The 23,529-nt window shown below is 55.5% G+C and overlaps 1 protein-coding gene across 1 annotated transcript in view; it reads left to right on the forward strand.

Annotated features, from left to right (window-relative positions):
- baiap3 (BAI1 associated protein 3) overlaps window positions 1–23,529 on the forward strand; it is a 281,399-nt gene that overhangs the window by 33,219 nt on the left and 224,651 nt on the right. The window contains exon 2 of the mRNA XM_072481213.1: window positions 11,642–11,797. Coding sequence (XP_072337314.1) covers window positions 11,703–11,797 — 95 coding nt within the window. The 5' untranslated portion in view covers window positions 11,642–11,702. The remainder of the gene's footprint in view (window positions 1–11,641; window positions 11,798–23,529) is intronic.

Raw genomic sequence — 23,529 nt, forward strand, 5'->3', positions numbered from 1 at the left:
CGAACGTGCCACTGAAACCCTAGCGTGCCACTGAAACCCTAGCGTGCCACTGAAACCCGAGTGTGCCACTGAAACCCGAGCGTGCCACTGAAACCCTAGCGTGCCACTGAAACCCTAGCGTGCCACTGAAACCCGAACGTGCCACTGAAACCCGAGCATGCCACTGAAACCCTAGCGTGCCACTGAAACCCGAGCGTGCCACTGAAACCCGGAGCGTGCCACTGAAACCCGGAGTGTGCCACTGAAACCGGAGCGTGCCACTGAAACCCGAGCGTGCCACTGAAACCCGAACGTGCCACTGAAACCTGAGCGTGCCACTGAAACCCGAACGTGCCACTGAAACCTGAGCGTGCCACTGAAACCCGAGTGTGCCACCGAAACCCGAGCGTGCCACTGTACCCGGAGCGTGCCACTGAAACCCGGAGCGTGCCACTGAGACTCAAGTGTGGCACTGAAACCCGGAGCGTGCCACTGATACCCGGAGCGTGCCACTGATCCTGAAGCGTGTCACTGAAACCCGAGCGTGCCACTGAAACCCGGAGCGTGCCACTGAAACCCGAGCGTGCCACTGAAACCCGAGCATCCCACTGAAACCCGGAGCGTGCCTCTGAAACCCGAGCGTGCCACTGAAACCCGGAGCGTGCCACTGAAACCCGGAGCGTGCCACTGATCCTGGAGCGTGCCACTGAAACCCGAGCGTGCCACTGAAACCCGAGCGTACCACTGAAACCCGAGCGTGCCACTGAAACCCGGAGCGTGCCACTGAAACCCGAGCGTGCCACTGAAACCCGAGCGTACCACTGAAACCCGAGCGTGTCACTGAAACCCGAGCGTGCCACTGAAACCCGGAGTGTGCCACTGAAACCCGGAGCGTACCACTGAAACCCGGAGCGTGCCACTGAAACCCGAGCGTGCCACTGAAACCCGGAGCGTGCCACTGAAACCCGAGCGTGCCACTGAAACCCGAGCGTACCACTGAAACCCGAGCGTGTCACTGAAACCCGAGCGTGCCACTGAAACCCGAGCGTGCCACTGAAACCCGAGCGTGCCACTGAAACCCGAGCATCCCACTGAAACCCGGAGCGTGCCTCTGAAACCCGGAGCGTGCCCCTGAAACCCGAGCGTGCCACTGAAACCCAAGCATCCCACTGAAACCCGGAGCGTGCCTCTGAAACCCGAGCGTGCCACTGAAACCCGGAGCGTGCCACTGAAACCCGGAGCGTGCCACTGAAACCCGGAGCGTGCCACTGAAACCCGAGCGTGCCACTGAAACCCGAGCGTGCCACTGAAACCCGAACGTGCCACTGAAACCTGAGCGTGCCACTGAAACCCGAACGTGCCACTGAAACCTGAGCGTGCCACTGAAACCCGAGTGTGCCACCGAAACCCGAGCGTGCCACTGTACCCGGAGCGTGCCACTGAAACCCGGAGCGTGCCACTGAGACTCAAGTGTGGCACTGAAACCCGGAGCGTGCCACTGATACCCGGAGCGTGCCACTGATCCTGAAGCGTGTCACTGAAACCCGAGCGTGCCACTGAAACCCGGAGCGTGCCACTGAAACCCGAGCGTGCCACTGAAACCCGAGCATCCCACTGAAACCCGGAGCGTGCCTCTGAAACCCGAGCGTGCCACTGAAACCCGGAGCGTGCCACTGAAACCCGGAGCGTGCCACTGATCCTGGAGCGTGCCACTGAAACCCGAGCGTGCCACTGAAACCCGAGCGTACCACTGAAACCCGAGCGTGCCACTGAAACCCGGAGCGTGCCACTGAAACCCGAGCGTGCCACTGAAACCCGAGCGTACCACTGAAACCCGAGCGTGTCACTGAAACCCGAGCGTGCCACTGAAACCCGGAGTGTGCCACTGAAACCCGGAGCGTACCACTGAAACCCGGAGCGTGCCACTGAAACCCGAGCGTGCCACTGAAACCCGGAGCGTGCCACTGAAACCCGAGCGTGCCACTGAAACCCGAGCGTACCACTGAAACCCAAGCGTGTCACTGAAACCCGAGCGTGCCACTGAAACCCGAGCGTGCCACTGAAACCCGAGCGTGCCACTGAAACCCGAGCATCCCACTGAAACCCGGAGCGTGCCTCTGAAACCCGGAGCGTGCCCCTGAAACCCGAGCGTGCCACTGAAACCCAAGCTTCCCACTGAAACCCGGAGCGTGCCTCTGAAACCCGAGCGTGCCACTGAAACCCGGAGCGTGCCACTGAAACCCGGAGCGTGCCACTGAAACCCGGAGCGTGCCACTGAAACCCGAGCGTGCCACTGAAACCCGAGCGTGCCACTGAAACCCGGAGCGTGCCACTGAAACCCGGAGCGTGCCACTGAAACCCGGAGCGTGCCACTGAAACCCGAGCGTGCCACTGAAACCCGAGCATCCCACTGAAACCCGGAGCGTGCCTCTGAAACCCGAGCGTGCCACTGAAACCCGGAGTGTGCCACTGAAACCCGGAGCGTGCCACTGATCCTGGAGCGTGCCACTGAAACCCGAGCGTGCCACTGAAACCCGAGCGTACCACTGAAACCCGAGCGTGCCACTGAAACCCGGAGCGTGCCACTGAAACCCGAGCGTGCCACTGAAACCCGAGCGTACCACTGAAACCCGAGCATGTCACTGAAACCCGAGCGTGCCACTGAAACCCGGAGTGTGCCACTGAAACCCGGAGCATACCACTGAAACCCGGAGCGTGCCACTGAAACCCGAGCGTGCCACTGAAACCCGGAGCGTGCCACTGAAACCCGAGCGTGCCACTGAAACCCGAGCGTACCACTGAAACCCGAGCGTGTCACTGAAACCCGAGCGTGCCACTGAAACCCGAGCGTGCCACTGAAACCCGAGCGTGCCACTGAAACCCGGAGCGTGCCACTGAAACCCGAGCGTGCCACTGAAACCCGAGCGTACCACTGAATCCCGAGCGTGCCACTGAAACCCGAGCGTGCCACTGAAACCCGAGCGTGTCACTGAAACCCGAGCATTCCACTGAAACCCGGAGCGTGCTACTGAAACCCGAGCGTGTCACTGAAACCCGAGCGTGCCACTGAAACCCGAGCATTCCACTGAATCCCGAGCGTGTCACTGAAACCCGAGCATTCCACTGAAACCCGGAGCGTGCTACTGAAACCCGAGTGTGTCACTGAAGCCCGAGCGTGCCACTGAAACCCGAGCTTTCCACTGAATCCCGAGCGTGTCACTGAAACCCGAGCGTGTCACTGAAACCCAGAGCGTGCCACTGAAACCCGAGCGTGTCACTGAAACCCGAGCATGCCACTGAAACCCGAGCATTCCACTGAATCCCGAGCGTGCCACTGAAACCCGAGCGTGTCACTGAAACCCGAGCGTGCCACTGAAACCCGAGCGTGCCACTGAAACCCGAGCGTGCCACTGAAACCCGAGCGTGTCACTGAAACCCGAGCATGCCACTGAAACCCGAGCATGCCACTGAAACCCGAGCGTGTCACTGAAACCCGAGCATGCCACTGAAACCCGAGCGTGTCACTGAAACCCGAGCGTGCCACTGAAACCCTAGCGTGTCACTGAAACCCGAGCATGCCACTGAAACCCGAGCATTCCACTGAATCCCGAGCGTGCCACTGAAACCCGAGCGTGTCACTGAAACCCGAGCGTGTCACTGAAACCCGAGCGTGCCACTGAAACCCTAGCGTGCCACTGAAACCCTAGCGTGCCACTGAAACCCTAGCGTGCCACTGAAACCCGAACGTGCCACTGAAACCCTAGCGTGCCACTGAAACCCTAGCGTGCCACTGAAACCCGAGTGTGCCACTGAAACCCGAGCGTGCCACTGAAACCCTAGCGTGCCACTGAAACCCTAGCGTGCCACTGAAACCCGAACGTGCCACTGAAACCCGAGCATGCCACTGAAACCCTAGCGTGCCACTGAAACCCGAGCGTGCCACTGAAACCCGGAGCGTGCCACTGAAACCCGGAGTGTGCCACTGAAACCGGAGCGTGCCACTGAAACCCGAGCGTGCCACTGAAACCCGAACGTGCCACTGAAACCTGAGCGTGCCACTGAAACCCGAACGTGCCACTGAAACCTGAGCGTGCCACTGAAACCCGAGTGTGCCACCGAAACCCGAGCGTGCCACTGTACCCGGAGCGTGCCACTGAAACCCGGAGCGTGCCACTGAGACTCAAGTGTGGCACTGAAACCCGGAGCGTGCCACTGATACCCGGAGCGTGCCACTGATCCTGAAGCGTGTCACTGAAACCCGAGCGTGCCACTGAAACCCGGAGCGTGCCACTGAAACCCGAGCGTGCCACTGAAACCCGAGCATCCCACTGAAACCCGGAGCGTGCCTCTGAAACCCGAGCGTGCCACTGAAACCCGGAGCGTGCCACTGAAACCCGGAGCGTGCCACTGATCCTGGAGCGTGCCACTGAAACCCGAGCGTGCCACTGAAACCCGAGCGTACCACTGAAACCCGAGCGTGCCACTGAAACCCGGAGCGTGCCACTGAAACCCGAGCGTGCCACTGAAACCCGAGCGTACCACTGAAACCCGAGCGTGTCACTGAAACCCGAGCGTGCCACTGAAACCCGGAGTGTGCCACTGAAACCCGGAGCGTACCACTGAAACCCGGAGCGTGCCACTGAAACCCGAGCGTGCCACTGAAACCCGGAGCGTGCCACTGAAACCCGAGCGTGCCACTGAAACCCGAGCGTACCACTGAAACCCGAGCGTGTCACTGAAACCCGAGCGTGCCACTGAAACCCGAGCGTGCCACTGAAACCCGAGCGTGCCACTGAAACCCGAGCATCCCACTGAAACCCGGAGCGTGCCTCTGAAACCCGGAGCGTGCCCCTGAAACCCGAGCGTGCCACTGAAACCCAAGCATCCCACTGAAACCCGGAGCGTGCCTCTGAAACCCGAGCGTGCCACTGAAACCCGGAGCGTGCCACTGAAACCCGGAGCGTGCCACTGAAACCCGGAGCGTGCCACTGAAACCCGAGCGTGCCACTGAAACCCGAGCGTGCCACTGAAACCCGAACGTGCCACTGAAACCTGAGCGTGCCACTGAAACCCGAACGTGCCACTGAAACCTGAGCGTGCCACTGAAACCCGAGTGTGCCACCGAAACCCGAGCGTGCCACTGTACCCGGAGCGTGCCACTGAAACCCGGAGCGTGCCACTGAGACTCAAGTGTGGCACTGAAACCCGGAGCGTGCCACTGATACCCGGAGCGTGCCACTGATCCTGAAGCGTGTCACTGAAACCCGAGCGTGCCACTGAAACCCGGAGCGTGCCACTGAAACCCGAGCGTGCCACTGAAACCCGAGCATCCCACTGAAACCCGGAGCGTGCCTCTGAAACCCGAGCGTGCCACTGAAACCCGGAGCGTGCCACTGAAACCCGGAGCGTGCCACTGATCCTGGAGCGTGCCACTGAAACCCGAGCGTGCCACTGAAACCCGAGCGTACCACTGAAACCCGAGCGTGCCACTGAAACCCGGAGCGTGCCACTGAAACCCGAGCGTGCCACTGAAACCCGAGCGTACCACTGAAACCCGAGCGTGTCACTGAAACCCGAGCGTGCCACTGAAACCCGGAGTGTGCCACTGAAACCCGGAGCGTACCACTGAAACCCGGAGCGTGCCACTGAAACCCGAGCGTGCCACTGAAACCCGGAGCGTGCCACTGAAACCCGAGCGTGCCACTGAAACCCGAGCGTACCACTGAAACCCGAGCGTGTCACTGAAACCCGAGCGTGCCACTGAAACCCGAGCGTGCCACTGAAACCCGAGCGTGCCACTGAAACCCGAGCATCCCACTGAAACCCGGAGCGTGCCTCTGAAACCCGGAGCGTGCCCCTGAAACCCGAGCGTGCCACTGAAACCCAAGCATCCCACTGAAACCCGGAGCGTGCCTCTGAAACCCGAGCGTGCCACTGAAACCCGGAGCGTGCCACTGAAACCCGGAGCGTGCCACTGAAACCCGAGCGTGCCACTGAAACCCGAGCGTGCCACTGAAACCCGGAGCGTGCCACTGAAACCCGGAGCGTGCCACTGAAACCCGGAGCGTGCCACTGAAACCCGAGCGTGCCACTGTAACCCGAGCATCCCACTGAAACCCGGAGCGTGCCTCTGAAACCCGAGCGTGCCACTGAAACCCGGAGTGTGCCACTGAAACCCGGAGCGTGCCACTGATCCTGGAGCGTGCCACTGAAACCCGAGCGTGCCACTGAAACCCGAGCGTACCACTGAAACCCGAGCGTGCCACTGAAACCCGGAGCGTGCCACTGAAACCCGAGCGTGCCACTGAAACCCGAGCGTACCACTGAAACCCGAGCATGTCACTGAAACCCGAGCGTGCCACTGAAACCCGGAGTGTGCCACTGAAACCCGGAGCATACCACTGAAACCCGGAGCGTGCCACTGAAACCCGAGCGTGCCACTGAAACCCGGAGCGTGCCACTGAAACCCGAGCGTGCCACTGAAACCCGAGCGTACCACTGAAACCCGAGCGTGTCACTGAAACCCGAGCGTGCCACTGAAACCCGAGCGTGCCACTGAAACCCGAGCGTGCCACTGAAACCCGGAGCGTGCCACTGAAACCCGAGCGTGCCACTGAAACCCGAGCGTACCACTGAAACCCGAGCGTGTCACTGAAACCCGAGCGTGCCACTGAAACCTGAGCGTGCCACTGAAACCCGGAGTGTGCCACTGAAACCCGAGCGTACCACTGAAACCCGGAGCGTGCCACTGAAACCCGGAGCGTGCCACTGAAACCCGAGCGTGCCACTGAAACCCGAGCGTGCCACTGAAACCCGGAGCGTACCACTGAAACCCGAGCGTGTCACTGAAACCCGAGCATGCCACTGAAACCTGAGCGTGCCACTGAAACCCGGAGCGCGCCACTGAAACCCGAGCGTGCCACTGAAACCCGAGCGTGCCACTGAAACCCGAGCGTGCCACTGAAACCCGAGCGTACCACTGAAATCCGAGCGTGCCACTGAATCCCGAGCGTTCCACTGAATCCCGAGCGTGCCACTGATCCCGGAGCGTGCCACTGTACCCGGAACGCGCCAATGAAACCCGGAGCGTGCCACTGAATCCGGAGCGTGCCACTGGAATCAGAGTGTACCACTGAATCCCGAGCGTGCCACTGAAACCCGGAGCGTGCCACTGGAATCCGAGTGTACCACTGAATCCCGAGCGTGCCACTGAAACCCGGAGCGTGCCACTGGAATCCGAGTGTACCACTGAATCCCGAGCGTGCCACTGAAACCCGGAGCATTCCACTGAAACCCGAGCATGCCACTGAAACCCGGAGCGTGCCACTGAAACCCGAGCGTGCCACTGAAACCGAGCATGCCACTGAAACCCGGAGCATTCCACTGAATCCCGAGCGTGACACTGAAACCCGAGCGTGCCACTGAAACCCGAGCGTGCCACTGAAACCCGAGCGTGCCACTGAAACCCGAGCGTGCCACTGAAACCCGAGCGTGCCACTGAAATCCGAGCGTCCCACTGAAACCCGGAGCGTGCCACTGAAATCCGAGCGTACCACTGAAACCCGAGCGTGCCACTGAATCCCGAGCGTGCCACTGAATCCCGAGCGTTCCACTGAATTGCGAGCGTGCCACTGAAACCCGAGCGTGCCACTGAAATCCGAGCGTACCACTGAAATCCGAGCGTGCCACTGAATCCCGAGCGTTCCACTGAATCCCGAGCGTGCCACTGATCCCGGAGCGTGCCACTGTACCCGGAACGTGCCAATGAAACCCGGAGCGTGCCACTGAATCCGGAGCGTGCCACTGTAACCGGAGCGTGCCACTGAACTCCGGGCATACCAGTGAACCCCTGCCACCACTGAACTCAGGTTATCTCCAACCTAAGAAAACCCATTTACCCCCAACTCTTTGTTTATCATTCATAAACCAACCTTCTACCCAAGCAGCAATACTCCCTCTTGTCCAATATTCCTGAATTTTTCTAACAAGAACCTCTTGTGTAACACCTTTTGAAAGTCTGCACACTGCAATACTACATTCCTTATCTCAATCCCATCAGGTCACATCTCCCCAAAACTGCTCAGGTTCTCAAACATGCGTTGTTAACAGACATCATGCTGCAGCCCTTGTTTAACACATGAGTTCCAAAAGGCTTACTAACTTTATCTCACATTAAAGGGAAAAAGAGTAACGAGGGACCGAGTAGGGCCTCTTAAGGATCAACAAGGACATCTATGTGCAGAGCCACAAGAGTTGGGTGAGATCCTGAATGAATATTTCTCATCGGTATTCACGGTGGAGAAAGGCATGGATGTTAGGAAACTAAGGGAAATAAATAGTGATGTCTTGAGAAGTGTGCATATTACAGAGGAGGAGGAGCTGGAAGTCTTAAAGCGCATCAAGGTAGATAAATCCCCGGGACCTGATGAAATGTATCCCAGGATGTTGTGGGAGGCTAGGGAGGAAATTGCGGGTCCCCTAACAGAGATATTTGAATCATCGGCAGCCACAGGTGAGGTGCCTGAAGATTGGAGAGTGGCGAATGTTGTGCCCTTGTTTAAGAAGGGCAGCAGGGAAAGGCCTGGGAACTACAGACCGGTGAGCCTAACGTCTGTAGTAGGTAAGTTGCTAGAAGGTATTCTGAAAGACAGGATCTACAAGCATTTAGAGAGGCAAGGACTGATTTGGAGCAGTCAGCATGGCTTTGTGCGTGGAAAATCATGTCTCACAAATTTGATTGAGTTTTTGAGGGGGTGACCAAGAAGGTAGATGAGGGCAGTGCAGTAGACGTTGTCTACATGGACTTTCGCAAAGCCTTTGACAAGGTACCGCATGGTAGGTTGTTGCAGAAGGTTAAAGCTCACGGGATCCAGGGGGAGGTTGCCAATTGGATTCAAAATTGGCTGGACGACAGAAGACAGAGGGTGGTTGTAGAGGGTTGTTTTTCAAACTGGAGGCCTGTGACCAGTGGTGTGCCTCAGGGATTGGTGCTGGGTCCACTGTTATTTGTGATTTATATTAATGATTTGGATGAGAATTTAGGAGGCATGGTTAGTAAGTTTGCAGATGACACCAAGATTGGTGGCACAGTGGATAGTGAAGAAGGTTATCTAGGATTGCAACGGGATCTTGACCAGTGGGCCGACGAATGGCAGATGGAGTTTAATTTAGATCAATGTGAGGTGATGCATTTTGGCAGATTGAATCAGGCCAGGACCTACTCAGTTAATGGTATGGCGTTGGGGAGAGTTATAGAACAAAGAGATCTAGGAGTACAGGTTCATAGCTCCTTGAAGGTGGAGTCGCAGGTGTACAGGGTGGTGAAGAAGGCATTCGGCGTGCTTGGTTTCATTGGTCAGAACATTGAATACAGGAGTTGGGACGTCTTGTTGAAGTTGTACAAGACATTGGTACGGCCACACTTGGAATACTGTGTGCAGTTCTGGTCACCCTATTATAGAAAGGATATTATTAAACTAGAAAGAGTGCAGAAAAGATTTACTAGGATGTTGCCGGGACTTGATGGTTCGAGTTATAAGGAGAGGCTGGATAGACTGGGACTTTTTTCCCTGGAGCGTAGGAGGCTTAGGGGTGATCTTATAGAGGTCTATAAAATAATGAGGGGCATAGATAAGGTAGATAGTCAACATCTTTTCCCAAAGGTAGGGGAGTCTAAAACTAGAGGGCATAGGTTTAAGGTGAGAGGGGAGAGATTCAGAAGGGCCCAGAGGGGCAATTTCTTCACTCAGAGGGTAGTGAGTGTCTGGAATGTGCTGCCAGAGGTAGTAGTAGAAGCGGGTACAATTGTGTCTTTTAAAAAGCATTTAGATAGTTACATGGGTAAGATGGGTATAGACGGTTATGGGCCAAGTGCGGGCAACTGGGACTAGCTTAATGGTAAAAACTGGGCGGCATGGACTGGTTGGGCCGAAGGGCCTGTTTCCATGCTGTAAACGTCTATAGGTTTGATATGATCCATTTTACACTGTCTGCTTGGCAGCGGGAGGTAGTTAGGGAGTTAAAGTGGTCATTTGGTTCTCGCTCCTGCCTTCCCAACACATTTAGACACTCACCCTGGGGGTCAGTACTTTAGACAGAAATCCTCTGGTAGCAGGTGAGTGTGGGTGGACATAGAACAAACTAAGAACAGGAATCAGGCATACATCACCACAACATCCCAGAATAAACCCTAGTGTTCTTTGTATTTTGAACATTTCAAAAATAGAGATCAGTAATAACAGGGAGCATGGCTTAGACTAGAATTTGCATATTATTTGTTTGAGGATTAGTTTTTGGAGAAGGGCAGGCTGGTGATGAACATTGCTATAAACTGAGGAAGTGGAAGAGATATTGTATATCCACACAGCATGTAGCAGGAAGGGTTCTGTCTACCAGTGAGTGTACACCAGGTGAAGCACCGCCTAACATTGTAGTGTTTACCGGGATAGATTTTGTGTACCCAAGTAGTGTACACCAGGAGAATTTCTGTGTACCTTTGTAGTGGACACCAAGTGAGGCTCTGTGTACACATGCAGTGTACACCAAGAGACATTTTGTGTACCTGTGTGGTGTACACTCGGAGATGTCCTGTGTACCCATGGAGTGCACACCAGAAAAGGTTCTGTGTACCTTTGTAGTGGACACCAGGTGAGGCTCTGTGTACACATGCAGTGTGCACCAGGAGACATTTTGTGTACCTGTGCAATGTACACTAGGAGAGGTTCTGTGTACCCATGTAGTGCACACTAAGAGAGGTTCAATATACGGATGTTGTATACATCAGGGGCTGGATTCTCTGCCCCGCCACGCCAGATTTCTGGTTCAGCACGCCGGCGGGATGCTCCGTTTTGCCGGCTGGTCAATGGGGTTTCCCATTGTGGTGCAGCCCCACGCCGTCGGGAAACCCCCGGGCTGCCGGCAAAACAGAGTATCCCGCCAGTGGAGAATCCCGCCCCAGATGTCCTGTGTACTCATGTCGTGCACACCAAGAGAGGCTCTGTGTCCCCATGTAGTGTACACCAGGAAATGTTCTGTGTCCCCTTGCAGTGTACACCAAGAGATGTTCTGTGTCCCCTTGCAGTGTACACCAAGAGAGGCTCTATGTCCCCATGTAGTGTACACCTGGAAACGCTCTGCACCTGTGTAGTGTACAACAGGAGAATTCCTGTGTCCCCATGTAGTGTATACCTAGAGGTTGTATGTTGCCATGTAATGTACACCAGGAAATGTTCTGCGTACCAGTGTAGTGTGCAACAGGAGAGGTTTTGAGTACCATCACAGTGGTTGGATTGGAGAAGTTAGTACAAATCTAATTTATATATTTGATTGAAATGAAAAGAAGAAGAGCACTTTGAAATCTCCAAAAATATGAACACTAGTTGCTTGGGGTGTGGAATAAGGCCGTCCATATGAGAGTTAAAGTCCTCAACTTTTGACCTTCGTGCCTCAGCATCCACAAGTCTTGTTTGTTTTGGAGTGGACACACTGCAAACTCTCAAAACATATGAAGTTGGGAGCCAAGTGCTGGCAGCTCACTAACCCTGTCTGTAATGACACCAGAGCTACAGAGTGGGTGGGCCACAGCTGGGGAGCTTGCTAAATTCTTGGCGCATTGCCAAGGGCACTCAAATAACTATTTTTATTTCGGTTATTCTTCCTTCAGTTTTGCATCACTTCCTGCTGCTCATTGAGTCTTTCCACCATCGAGGTGCTGTTTAATCTAAATGCAGCAGTTCCAGAGCCGCCAGTCGCACCGCAGGATGACAGCTCGCTCCGCGACCCGTGCAGAGGAAGGCCATGCCACTGCCAGTGAGCCCAGGTAAGGGGGATCAATGACCCACCCACCGCAACCTTCCCCACAGCTCAATACTCCTTTGAGCAATTCTCCTCCTTTTGGATGTAAAAAAAAATACAAGACGAGGACCCTGGACTGCGTTGTGCACTAAAACAAAATCTAAATGATAATTATTTATTGATAATTAATTCCGGGAATTCAGAAACTCTCCAAGTGACTCAGAGGGACTGTTTGGATTCCTGACAAACATTAGGTTTTCCACCCCCGGGAAATGCCTTTAGATATATGCAGGTGAGGGCTTTTGTGAGGCGACAGGTGAGGGAATTCCCGTTGCTCCCGGCACAAGAAGTTCAAGACAGGGTGATCTCGGGTGTATGGGTCGGGGAGGGCAAGTTGTCGGAAATACACCAGGAGTTGAAAGAAGAGGGGGAAGCGCTAGCAGAAGAGTTGAAGGGTAAATGGGAGGAGGAGCTGGGGGAGGAGATCGAGGAAGGTCTGTGGGCTGATGCCCTAGGTAGGGTTAATTCCTCCTCCTCGTATGCCAGGCTCAGCCTGATACAATTTAAGGTGGTCTACAGAGCGCACTTGATGGGGGCGAGGTTGAGTAGGTTCTTTGGGGTGGAGGACAGATGTGGAAGGTGCTCAGGGAGCCCGGCGAACCATGTCCATATGTTTTGGTCATGCCCGGCACTGGAGGGGTTCTGGAGAGGAGTGGCGGGAGCAATATCTCAGGTGGTGAAAGTCCGGGTCAAGCCAAGCTGGGGGCTAGCAATATTTGGAGTAGTGGATGAACCGGGAGTGCAGGAGGCGAAAGAGGCCGGCATTCTGGCCTTTGCGTCCCTAGTAGCCCGGCGAAGGATCTTGCTAATGTGGAAGGAGGCGAAGCCCCCCCAGCCTGGAGGCCTGGATAAACGACATGGCTGGGTTCATAAAGTTGGAGAGGATCAAGTTCGCCTTGAGAGGGTCTGCGCAGGGGTTCTACAGGCGGTGGCAACCGTTCCTAGACTATCTCGCGGAGCGTTAGAGGAAGGCCGGTCAGCAGCAGCAGCAACCTTGGGGGGGAGGGGGCGGGGGCGGGGGGGACACGTCCTGGGAGGGGGGGGGGGGGGGGGGGGAGGGGGGACCGCCTGGGAGGGTGGATGAGCAAGAGATAACATGACGGGTTGGGGAAACTGGCACATACGGGTGAGGGCCAGTGTACAAAGCTGTGTAAATATATCATTTTGCCATCTATATATCTTGCTCTGCACGATTTCTCGTTTTTTTTGTTACGAGGGGGGGGTGGGTTATTGTTTGTAAGGGAAAAAAATTGTGTTAAAAATCTTTAATAAATATATATTTTTAAAAAACATTAGGTTTTCCATTACTTTGTCAAAGAGATGTGGGGGTTCCGGGAGTGAATCCGAGAAAGACCCTTCTCCATTCTGAGCACACTGGGAACTACTCAGCTTTCGGAACACCAACCTCTGAGTCCCAGCAGCATAGGGCTGGAGAGCCAATTCCAAGGCTTTGTCCAGCGAAATGGGTCAGTAGTCTGTATCCCAATCCCCAGGGATTGGGGGTTGCAGAAGTGGGTCAGCAGTCTATATTCCATTCCCTGGGAATGGGGGGAGCAGTGGGTCAACAATCTGCACCCCAGTCCCTGGGAATGGGGGGTGGGGGGGTGAAGTGGGTCAACAGGCTTCAGTCATCAATGGCTATGCTCGTGAGCTGGAAAGGGGACTATAAGCATACACTGGCTCACTTTTCTCTTGGTGGTTTAGTGCCCAGGGCTGCAAGTTGCTTTTCAAAGTCATGTCTGATTTTCACCGGCAAAGTCCTCGAGGGGCAGGTTACAGATTTACTGGAAGTTGCAATTTATTTCAAACAGTGCATTTTGAATTATGTACCCATCAGGCAGCCAGGATAGAAAGAAATGTAATTGTGTCACCACATCCTGCCGAGTGTTTCCTGATCTCAGCTTCTCCGGTTTCCCTCCCACTCCATTCCCCAAACAGATATTTATCCACCTCCATTTTGAAAGCATTGACTGGCACAACATGAACAACCCTTGTCGCCTGTTCTCTGTTGGATTAAAGTTGGGTAATGGCTGTTGGGAGGGATGGGGAGGGGGGTAGAGAGAATCTGTTTCAGCTCTTTTGAAGTTTCTAAACTTCAAAAGTATTGGCTCTTGTACGTTATTTTGATTCTGCATCTGTGAAAGCCCTGGGAATGTTTTCCTATGTTAAAAACTCTTTGCGTAAGTGTAAATCATTATTCTTTAATCCACCACCACCTGATAATAAATGTAACTGTTTAGTGACTGACATGATTCACTATTATTGCTCCCGGGATGGCAGGCCTGTTAATCCAGACCCACACATAATGATTGACCCTTCACCCCTCAGGCCAGCTTGGGATAGGCAATAAATGTGGCAATTGCTGTTAAGTAAACACAGCAAAAGGTCTCCCATAGTTTGATGTTATTAGGTCAGGAAACATTCCCAAGAGGAAATATATATTTTTTAATAATCTACACATGAGGAATTTTAAGTTAGGAATCACAATGATCTTAATCTTCAGTTAGCAGAGGTTCAGCTGTGTGAATCTCTCCTAATAAGTTTACTAGGTTAAAATATTTGGAACTTGTAACATGTTGTTTCTATTTTAGTTGCAGAGATGAAAGATCATTGTTCTGCTTTCTCAATACTGAGCACTATACTCATCCCTCTCACCCTACCCTCACACTTCCTTCGGCTTCTCTTTCTTCATCACCCAGAGTAATTCTTCCTGTTTTTAAATTCCCCTTTTCCACACCCTAACTGGACCTAAAGCACAGGCAGGTCTGGAAGCCGAGGTAAATGGATTGTCCCCGAGGCCAGTGGGCTATTACAGATCAGTGGAAGGATCCAGGTGAACCCAGCTCTCGAAGAAAGCCTGGCAGTGAACAGGGTCAGAGTCAGTGCAGGAAATGAGGAGGTTAAGGTATCGGCGGGGGGCTAGGAACGCACAGGATCAGGAATGGAATGGGAAATCAGGAGATCGGGAATGAGTCAGGAAACCAGCAGATCGCAGATGGGGCTGAAAGCCAATAGGATAAGTGACGAGGATAGGTCGAGAAACCAGCAGGATTAAGGATGGAAACCGGGATAACATGCCGGATGCTGGGAAAAAGTAGCAGACACTGGGAACAATTACCAGATACTGGGAAATTTATACACATGAGGGGCAGGATTCTCCGGTGCCCCAGCTGCAGATTTCTTGGCGGCATGCCGTTCTCTGGCAGCTGGATTCTCCCATTCACTTGTCAATGGGAATTCCCATTGAAGCCACCTCTCACTGCCGGCAAGCCTGTGGATGGGAAAACGGAATCCCAATTGCCAGAGAATTCCTTTTTGTTTTATAAATTTAGAGTACCCAATTCATTTTTTCCAATTAAGGGGCAATTTAGCCTGGCCAATCCACCTACCCTGCACGTCTTTGAGTTGTGGGGGTGAAGCCCATGTAGACATGGGAGAATGTGCAAACTCCACGTAGACAGTGACCCAGGGCCGGGATCGAACCTGGGACCTCGGCGCTGTGAGGCAGCAGTGCTAACCACTGCGCCACAGTGCTGCCCACGGCCAGAGAAACCCTGTCAAGGATTGAACCTGGTCTGCAAGATTCGGTGGGATACTCCCTGACTTTGGGAAATGTGAACTCGGGGAAAGAATGAGTGTCTTGAAGCGGACATCTGTCCTGCAGAATTTAGTGAGGACCTGGATAGTGGAGACAGTCTCCATCAAAATCAGGACCAAGAGATAAAACCAGAAAATGCTGGAAAATTCAGCAAGTCTGGCAGCATCGGTGAGAAAGAAACAGAGTTAACGTTTTGAGTCCATATGACTCTTCTTCAGAGTTAAAGAGGAGTCATATTGAACAAAACATTTACTCTATTTCTCTCCACAGATGCTACCAGACCTTCTGAGTTTATCCATCATTTTCTGTTTTTATTTCAGATATCCGCGCTTGGGAGGGGGTCATTGAGGCTACAACCGGAATCATCGGAAACAGATGGATGAAGAAGAAAATTGGTTGTAGGTGAATCAATGGACAGGGAGAGGACACAATGGGAGGAGGGGTAACTGCAAAACACATAACCGATGGAAGTGTCAGAAATCGGACGTTGGAGCTGAGGCTGTTACGACACTTGGGAACTAGGAAGTAGTGGGAGTAAAACAGTTCTCAGAAGGTTATGGGGCTGCAGGAGGTTACAGAACGAGGAAGGGGTCGGGGCCATGGAGCGATTTGAAAATAATAACGAGAATTTTAACAGTGAGACATTGTTCAACTGGGAATCAGTGTAAACTGGACGGCACAGCAATGATGTGTGATCAACATGGTCTGAAGAAGAACTTTCGGTTGCGGCTATGCGGAGCTTAGTCGCACTTTCGGCAGCTCCTGCTAAAAATGGACTTTTGGGCTCTTTTTAAGGCCCGTAATGGCGCTTGTTCGACGTTTCCCGGTGTGGGAAGGGGACAGCAACTTTCCCCCGATAGTATATGGATTGGACCAGGAGTGGGGCGATTAAAAAAGTGGCATTGAAGCAAAGAAAGGTGCGAGTGAGGAGGACCAAGATGGCGGCGGGTGGAGACCAGGCAGCGTGGAGGCAGTGGGCGCAAGAGCAGCAGGAGCTTCTCCAGCGCTGTTTTAAGGAACGGAAAGCAGAGCTGCTGGAGCCAATGAAGGCTTCAATCGATAAGCTGCTGGAGACCCAGACGGCCCAAGGGGCGGCGATCCGGGAGGTCCGGCAGAAGGTCTCGGAGAACGAGGACGAGATCCTGGCCCTGGCGGTGAAGTTGGAGGCGCACGAGGCGCTCCACAAGAAATGGCAGGTGAGGTTCGAGGAGATGGAGAACAGGCGGACGAACCTGCGGATCCTGGGTCTCCCGGAGGGGCTGGAGGGATCGGACGTGGGGACCTATGTGGTCACCATGCTGAATTCGCTGATGGGAGCGGGGCCTTTCAGGGGCCCTTGGAGCTGGAGGGGGCCCACCGAGTGCTGGCAAGGAGGCCCAAGCCCAGCGAGCCGCCGTGGGCGGTGCTGGTGCAGTTCCACTAGTTTGCTGATCGAGAGTGTGTGTTAAGGTGGGCCGAGAAGGAGCGGAGCAGCAGGTGGGAGAAGTGGAGGTCCGGATCTACCAGGATTGGAGCGCGGAGGTGGCGAAGAAGAAGGCCGGTTACAACCGGACGAAGGCAGTGCTGCACAGGAAGGGGGTGAAGTTCGGTATGCTGCAGCCGGCGCGTCTGTGGGTCACTTATAAGGATCAATACCATTATTTCGAGTCCCTGGAGGAGGCGTGGGCCTTTGTTCAGGCCACAAAACTGGACTCAGACTAAGGGTCAGGGTCGGGGATGAGGAGTCGCGGTGGAGGGATGGTTGGGGATTGTTGGGTTGGGTTTCGAGGGGGGGTTCTTTGTTTTTTGGGGGTTGATTGGGCATTGTTTTAATTAGGTCCGCCGGGCGGGGTCGTGGGGGGGGTAGGTAAACTGCTTGGGGGGTTGATGGTCGGTAGGGGAGATGGGGCCCCGCTGGGGTGGGTGGGTGGGGGGGGGGGGCTGAGTTGGGGTAGTGGGACCGGGCCTGGAAAGGGAGCTGCGCCAGGGGAGGCGGGGCCGGGCGAGTGGAAAGCGCAGGCTTTTTCCCGCGTTTAGGGCGGAAAGGGCGGGGCAGGAGCTGGGAAGCGCGGGCTTTTTCTCCCGCGCTGGGAGTGGAATGGATGTGATCCCGCTGGTGGACAAGGGGGGGAGGGGAAGGTCCACACTGGGAAATGGGCCGGTCAAGCGGGCCCAGGTGTTCGCGCACCTGAAGGGGCTGAAGGCGGATGTGGCCATGCTTCAGGAGACGCACCTGAGGGTGGTGGATCAGGGTAGGGCAGGTGTTTCACTCGGGTTTGGATACAAAAAATCGGGGGGGTGGCGATCTTGGTGGGGAAGAGAGAGTCGTTCGAGGCGTCGAGCATTGTGGCAGACAATGGCGGTAGGTATGTGATGGTAAGTGGCAAGCTGCAGGGGGAGCAGGTGGTGTTGGTCAATGTCTATGCCCCGAATTGGGATGATGTGGGGTCCATGCGGCGTATGCTGTGCCGGATTCCGGTCCTGGAGACAGGGGCCTGATAATGGGGAGAGATTTCAACATTGTGCTGGACCCGGCATTGGATCGCTCTAGGTCTCGGCCGGGCAGGTGGCCGGCGGCGGCCAAGGTGCTGAGGGGGTTCATGGACCAGATGGGAGGGGTGGATTTGTGGAGGTTTGCGAGGCCGGGGGCCAGGAATTTTCATTCTTCTCCCATGTCCACAAGGCCTACTCCCGGATTGACTTTTTTGACATGAGCAGAGCGCTAATTCCGAGGGTGGAGGATACGGAGTACTCGGCGATAGCCATTTCTGATCATGCTTCGCACTGGGTGGATCTCGGGTTGGGGGAGGAGAGGGACCAGCGCCCGCTGTGGCGCCTAGAGGTGGGGTTGCTGGCGGACGAGGAGGTGAGCGGGCGGGTCCGGAAGTGTATAGAGAGGTACTGGAGGCTAATGACAATGGGGAGGTGCAAGTAGGGGTGGTCTGGGAGGCACTGAAGGCGGTGGTCAGAGGAGAGCTGATCTCCATTAGGGCACACAAGGAGAGGGGGGAGAGGAGAGAGAGGGAGACGTTGGCGGGGGAGATGGTGAGGGTGGATAGGAGGTACGCGGCGGCCCCGGAGGAGGGATTGCTTAGGGAGCGGCGTAGCCTCCAGGTTGAGTTTGATTTGTTGGCCACCAGGAAGGCGGAGGCGCAGTGGAGGAAGGCGCAGGGGGCGGTATATGAATACGGAGAAAAGGCGAGCCAGATGCTGGCGCACCAGCTTCGGAGGCAAGAGGCAGCTAGGGAGATCGGGGGAGTTAGGGATAGAGGAGGGAACACGGTGCGAAGTGCGGTGGGTATCAATGGGGTCTTCAGGGACTTCTACGAGGAACTGTACCAGTCTGAGCCCCCACTGGAAGAGGGAGGGATGGGTCACTTCCTGGACTGGCTGAAGTTTCCGAGGGTGGAGATGGGGCAGGTGGCAGGGTTGGGGGTGCCGGTTGGGTTGGAGGAGTTGTTCAAAGGGATATGGAACATGCAGGTGGGGAAGGCACCGGGGCCGGATGGGTTCCCGGTTGAACAAGAAATATGCGGACCTGCTGGGCCCGCTGTTGGTAAGGACTTTCAACGAGGCAAGGGAACGGGGGGCTCTGCCCCCGACGATGTCTAAAGCGCTGATTTCCCTGATCCTGAAGCGGGACAAAGATCCCCTACAGTGTGGGTCATATAGGCCGATCTCACTCTTAAATGTAGATGCAAAGTTGCTGGCAAAGATTTTGGCCATGAGGATAGAGGACTGTGTGCCGCAGGTCATCATAGATTATCATAGAATTTACAGTGCAGATACGAGGATCAGACGGGGTTCGTGAAAGGGAGGCAGTTGAATACTAATGTCCGGAGACTCTTGAATGTTATAATGATGCCGGCGTTGGAAGGGGAGGCGGAGATAGAGGCAGCGATGGATGCGGAGAAGGCCTTTGATAGGGTGGAGTGGGGGTACCTGTGGGAGGTGTTGAAAAGGTTCGGGTTCAGAGAGGACTTCATCAGGTGGTTGAGGCTGCTGTATGAGGCCCCGGTGGCGAGTGTGGCCATGAACAGAAGGAGGTCAGAGTATTTCCGGCTACACCGGGGGACGAGGCATGGGTGTCCCCTGTCCCCCCTGCTCTTTGCACTGGCGATTGAACCCCTGGCCATGGCGTTGAGGGAGTCGAGGAAGTGGAGGGGGCTGGTGCAGGTGCAGGGTGGGGAGGAGCATCGGGTGGCGCTCGATGTGGATGATTTGCTGCTCTATGTGGCGGACCCGGTGGGGGGAATGCCGGAGGTGATGAGGATCCTTAGGGAGTTTGGAGATTTCTCCGGGTACAAGCTTAATATGGGGGAGAGCGAGTTGTTCGTAGTGCACCCGGGGGACCAGGAGAGGGAGATTGGTGAGCACACGCTAAAAAGAGCGGAGAGGAGTTTCAGGTACCTGGGGGTCCAGGTGGCTAGGAGCTGGGGGGCCCTACATAAGCTTAACTTCACGAGGTTGGTGGAGCAGATGGAGGAGGAGTTTAAGAGGTGGGACGTGCTGCCACTCTCCCTGGTGGGTAAGGTGCAGTCAGTTAAAATGACGGTGCTCCCGAGGTTTTTGTTCCTGTTCCAATGCCTCCCCATCCTGATCCCTAGGGCCTTCTTCAGGCGGGCTCACAGGAGCGTTATGGGGTTTGTATGGGCGCAGAAGACCCCGAGGGTGAGAAGGGTGTTTCTGGAGCGGTGCAGGGATGGGGGGGGGTTGGCGCTGCCTAACCTCTGAGTATTATTGGACCGCCAACGTGGCGATGGTGCGTAAGTGGGTGATGGAGGGGGATGAGGCGGCATTGAAGAGGCTGGAGATGGCGTCCTGTGTGGGCACGAGCCTGGAGGCGCAGGTGACAGCGCCGCTGCCGCTTCCTCCAGCGAGGTATACCACGAGCCCGGTGGCGGCGGCTACTCTCAAAATTTGGGGGCAATGGAGACGTCACAGGGGGGAGGTGGGGGCCTCGGTGTGGTCCCCGATTCGGGGGAACCACCGGCTTGTCACGGGGAGGATGGACGGAGGGGTCCTGAGCTGGCACAGGGTTGGGATTAGAAGGATGGGGGACCTGTTTGTGGACGGGAAGTTCGCGAACCTGGGTGAGCTGGAAGAGAAGTTTGGGCTGCCCCCCCAGGGAACACCTTCAGATATATGCAGGTAAGGGCGTTTGTTCGGCGGCAGGTGGTGGAGTTCCCACTGTTGCCGCCACGCAGGGTCCAGGACAGGGTGCTGTCGGGTTTGTCGGTTGGAGGGGGCAGGATCTCGGCAACGTATCAGGTGATGCAGGAGGAGGAGGAGGCCTCGGTGGAGGAGCTAAAGGGTAAGTGGGAGGAGGAGTTGGGTGAGAAGATTGGCGAGGGGATGTGGGCGGATGCCCTGGGGAGGGTGAACTCTTCCTCCTCTTGCGCGAGGCTCAGCCTCATACAGTTTAAGGTGCTGCATAGGGCTCACATGACCTGGGCACGGATAAGCCGGTTCTTTGGGTGCGAGGACAGGTGTGTGAGGTGCTCAGGGAGCCCAGCAAATCACACCCACATGTTCTGGGGTTGCCCAGCGCTGGAGGACTTTTGGAAGGGTGTAGCGAGGACAGTGTCGAGGGTGGTAGGTTCCAGGGTCAAGCCGGGCTGGGGGCTCGCAATATTTGGGGTGGCAGAGGAGCCGGGAGTGCAGGAGGCGAAAGAGGCCGGTATTCTGGCCTTTGCGTCCCTGGTAGCCCGGTAAAGGATTCTTCTTCAGTGGAAGGATGCGAGGCCCCCAAGCGTGGAATCCTGGATCAGCGATATGGCGGGGTTTATTAAATTGGAGACGGTGAAATTCGCCTTAAGGGGATCGGTACAAGGGTTCTTTAGGCGGTGGCAACCGTTCTTAGACTTTCTGGCAGAACGGGAGAAGATGGTCAGAAGCAGCAACCTGGGGGGGGGGTGTTTGTTTTTCTTGAGTGAGCGTGTATTTTGGCCTTTGTGTTGATGAAGGCTGTTAATTTATTATTTTTGTATGTGGGGGGGGGTTTGTTCTTTTCTTTCTGTATTTTGTTGTTGATATTTTCTGAAAATTTGACTAAACATTTTTTTTTTTTAAAACATGGTCTGAAGAAGACACCAGCATTGGTTCTGTCTGGAGGGTCCTAATTCTATCATCTTTCATTCGGAATATATATTTCTAGCTTTCCGTTTCTTCTTGATCCTTTTCACTTAATTCCAGCCTCTTGCCCTGTCGCTTTCTTTTTTTCCCCTCCCCCTTTTCCCTCACTCACTTACCTGCACCTTCTCTCTCACCCTTTCCATGTCCTGGCTGTGTGTTTGTCTTCCTTTATGCTTGTTTCATTCTCTCTCCCTTTCTAACGCTGTTTTCCTCTTTCAATATCTCCAGCAACAGCTGCGAACAATTAAATTGATTTTCTTCCTGCAGATTTTTACTGACTTTTATTGTACGAATTTATTTAAAATCCATGTCTGTTTTTGAATGACTGTCTCTTGCAAATCGTATGAATCTGGCCATCAGGATGATCTGTAAGTGATGGTTCCCTAGCAACAGTTCAAGGTCCATGGTGATAGAACATTTGCAGCCAGAATCTCACTTGGTGGATCAACACTGCCTCTGTAAACCCAAACACACCACCTCCCCAAACAACACCCCCTCCCCAAACACACCACCCCCCCAAACACATCCCCTCCCCAAACCACACCCCCTCCCCAAACACACCCCCTCCCCAAACAACACCCCCTCCCCAAACACACCACCTCCCCAAACAACACACCGCCCCCCAAACAACACCCCCTCCCCAAACACACCCCCTCCCCAAACAACACCCCCTCCCCAAACACCGCCCCTCCCCAAACAACACCCCCTCCCCAAACAACACACCGCCCCCCAAACATAACACCGCCCCCCCAAACAACACCCCCTCCCCAAACACACCCCCTCCCCAAACAACACCCCCTCCCCAAACACAACCCCTCCCCAAGCAACACCCCCCCAACACACCGCCTCCCCAAACAACACCCCCTCCCCAAACACACCACCCCCCTCCCCAAACACCCCCTCCCCAAACAACACCCCCTCCCCAAACACCGCCCCCCCCAAACAACACCTCCTCCCCAAACACACCACCCCCTCCCCAAACACACTGCCCCCCCCCAAACAACACCCCCTCCTCAAACAACACACCGCCCCCCCAAACAACACCCCCTCCCGAAACACACCCCCTCCCCAAACACACCCCCTCCCCAAACAACACCCCCCTCCCCAAACAACACCCCCCTCCCCAAACACACCGTCCCCCAAACAACACCCCCTCCCCAAACAACACCCCCTCACCAAACAACAACCCCTCCCCAAACAACACCCCCTCCCCAAACACACCGTCCCCCAAACAACACCCCCTCCCCAAACACACCCCCTCCCCTAACACACCCCCTCCCCAAACAACACCCCCTCCCCAAACAACACCCCCTCCCCAAACAACACACTGCCCCCCAAACAACACCCCCTCCCCAAACAACACACCGCACCCCAAACAACACCCCCTCCCGAAACAGCACACCGCCCCCCAAACAACACCCCCTCCCCAAACACACTGCCACCCCAAACAACACCCCCTCCCCAAACAACACCCCCTCCCCAAACACACCGCCCCCCCCAAACAACACACTCTCCCCAAACAACACCCCCTCCCCAAACAACACACCCTCCCCAAACAACACCCCCTCCCCAAACACACCGCCCCCCCAAACAACACCCCCTCCCCAAACAACACCCCCTCCCCAAACACACCCCCTCCCCAAACACACCCCCTCCCCAAACACACCCCCTCCCCAAACAACACCCCCTCCCCAAACACACCGCCCCCTCAAACAACACCCCCTCCCCTCAAACAACACCCCCTCCCCAAACACACCGCCCCCCAAACAACACCCCCTCCCCAAACAACACACCGCCCCCCAAACAACACACCACCCCCCCAAACAACACCCCCTCCCCAAAAAACACCCCCTCGCCAAACAGCACCCCCTCCCCAAACAACACGCCGCCCCCCAAACAACACCCCCTCCCCAAACAACACACTGCCGCCCCAACCAACTCCCCCACCCCAAACAACACACCGCCCCTCCAAACAACACACCCTC

This window comes from Scyliorhinus torazame, chromosome 17 (assembly GCF_047496885.1).
Source record: "Scyliorhinus torazame isolate Kashiwa2021f chromosome 17, sScyTor2.1, whole genome shotgun sequence".
Lineage (NCBI taxonomy): Eukaryota > Metazoa > Chordata > Chondrichthyes > Carcharhiniformes > Scyliorhinidae > Scyliorhinus > Scyliorhinus torazame.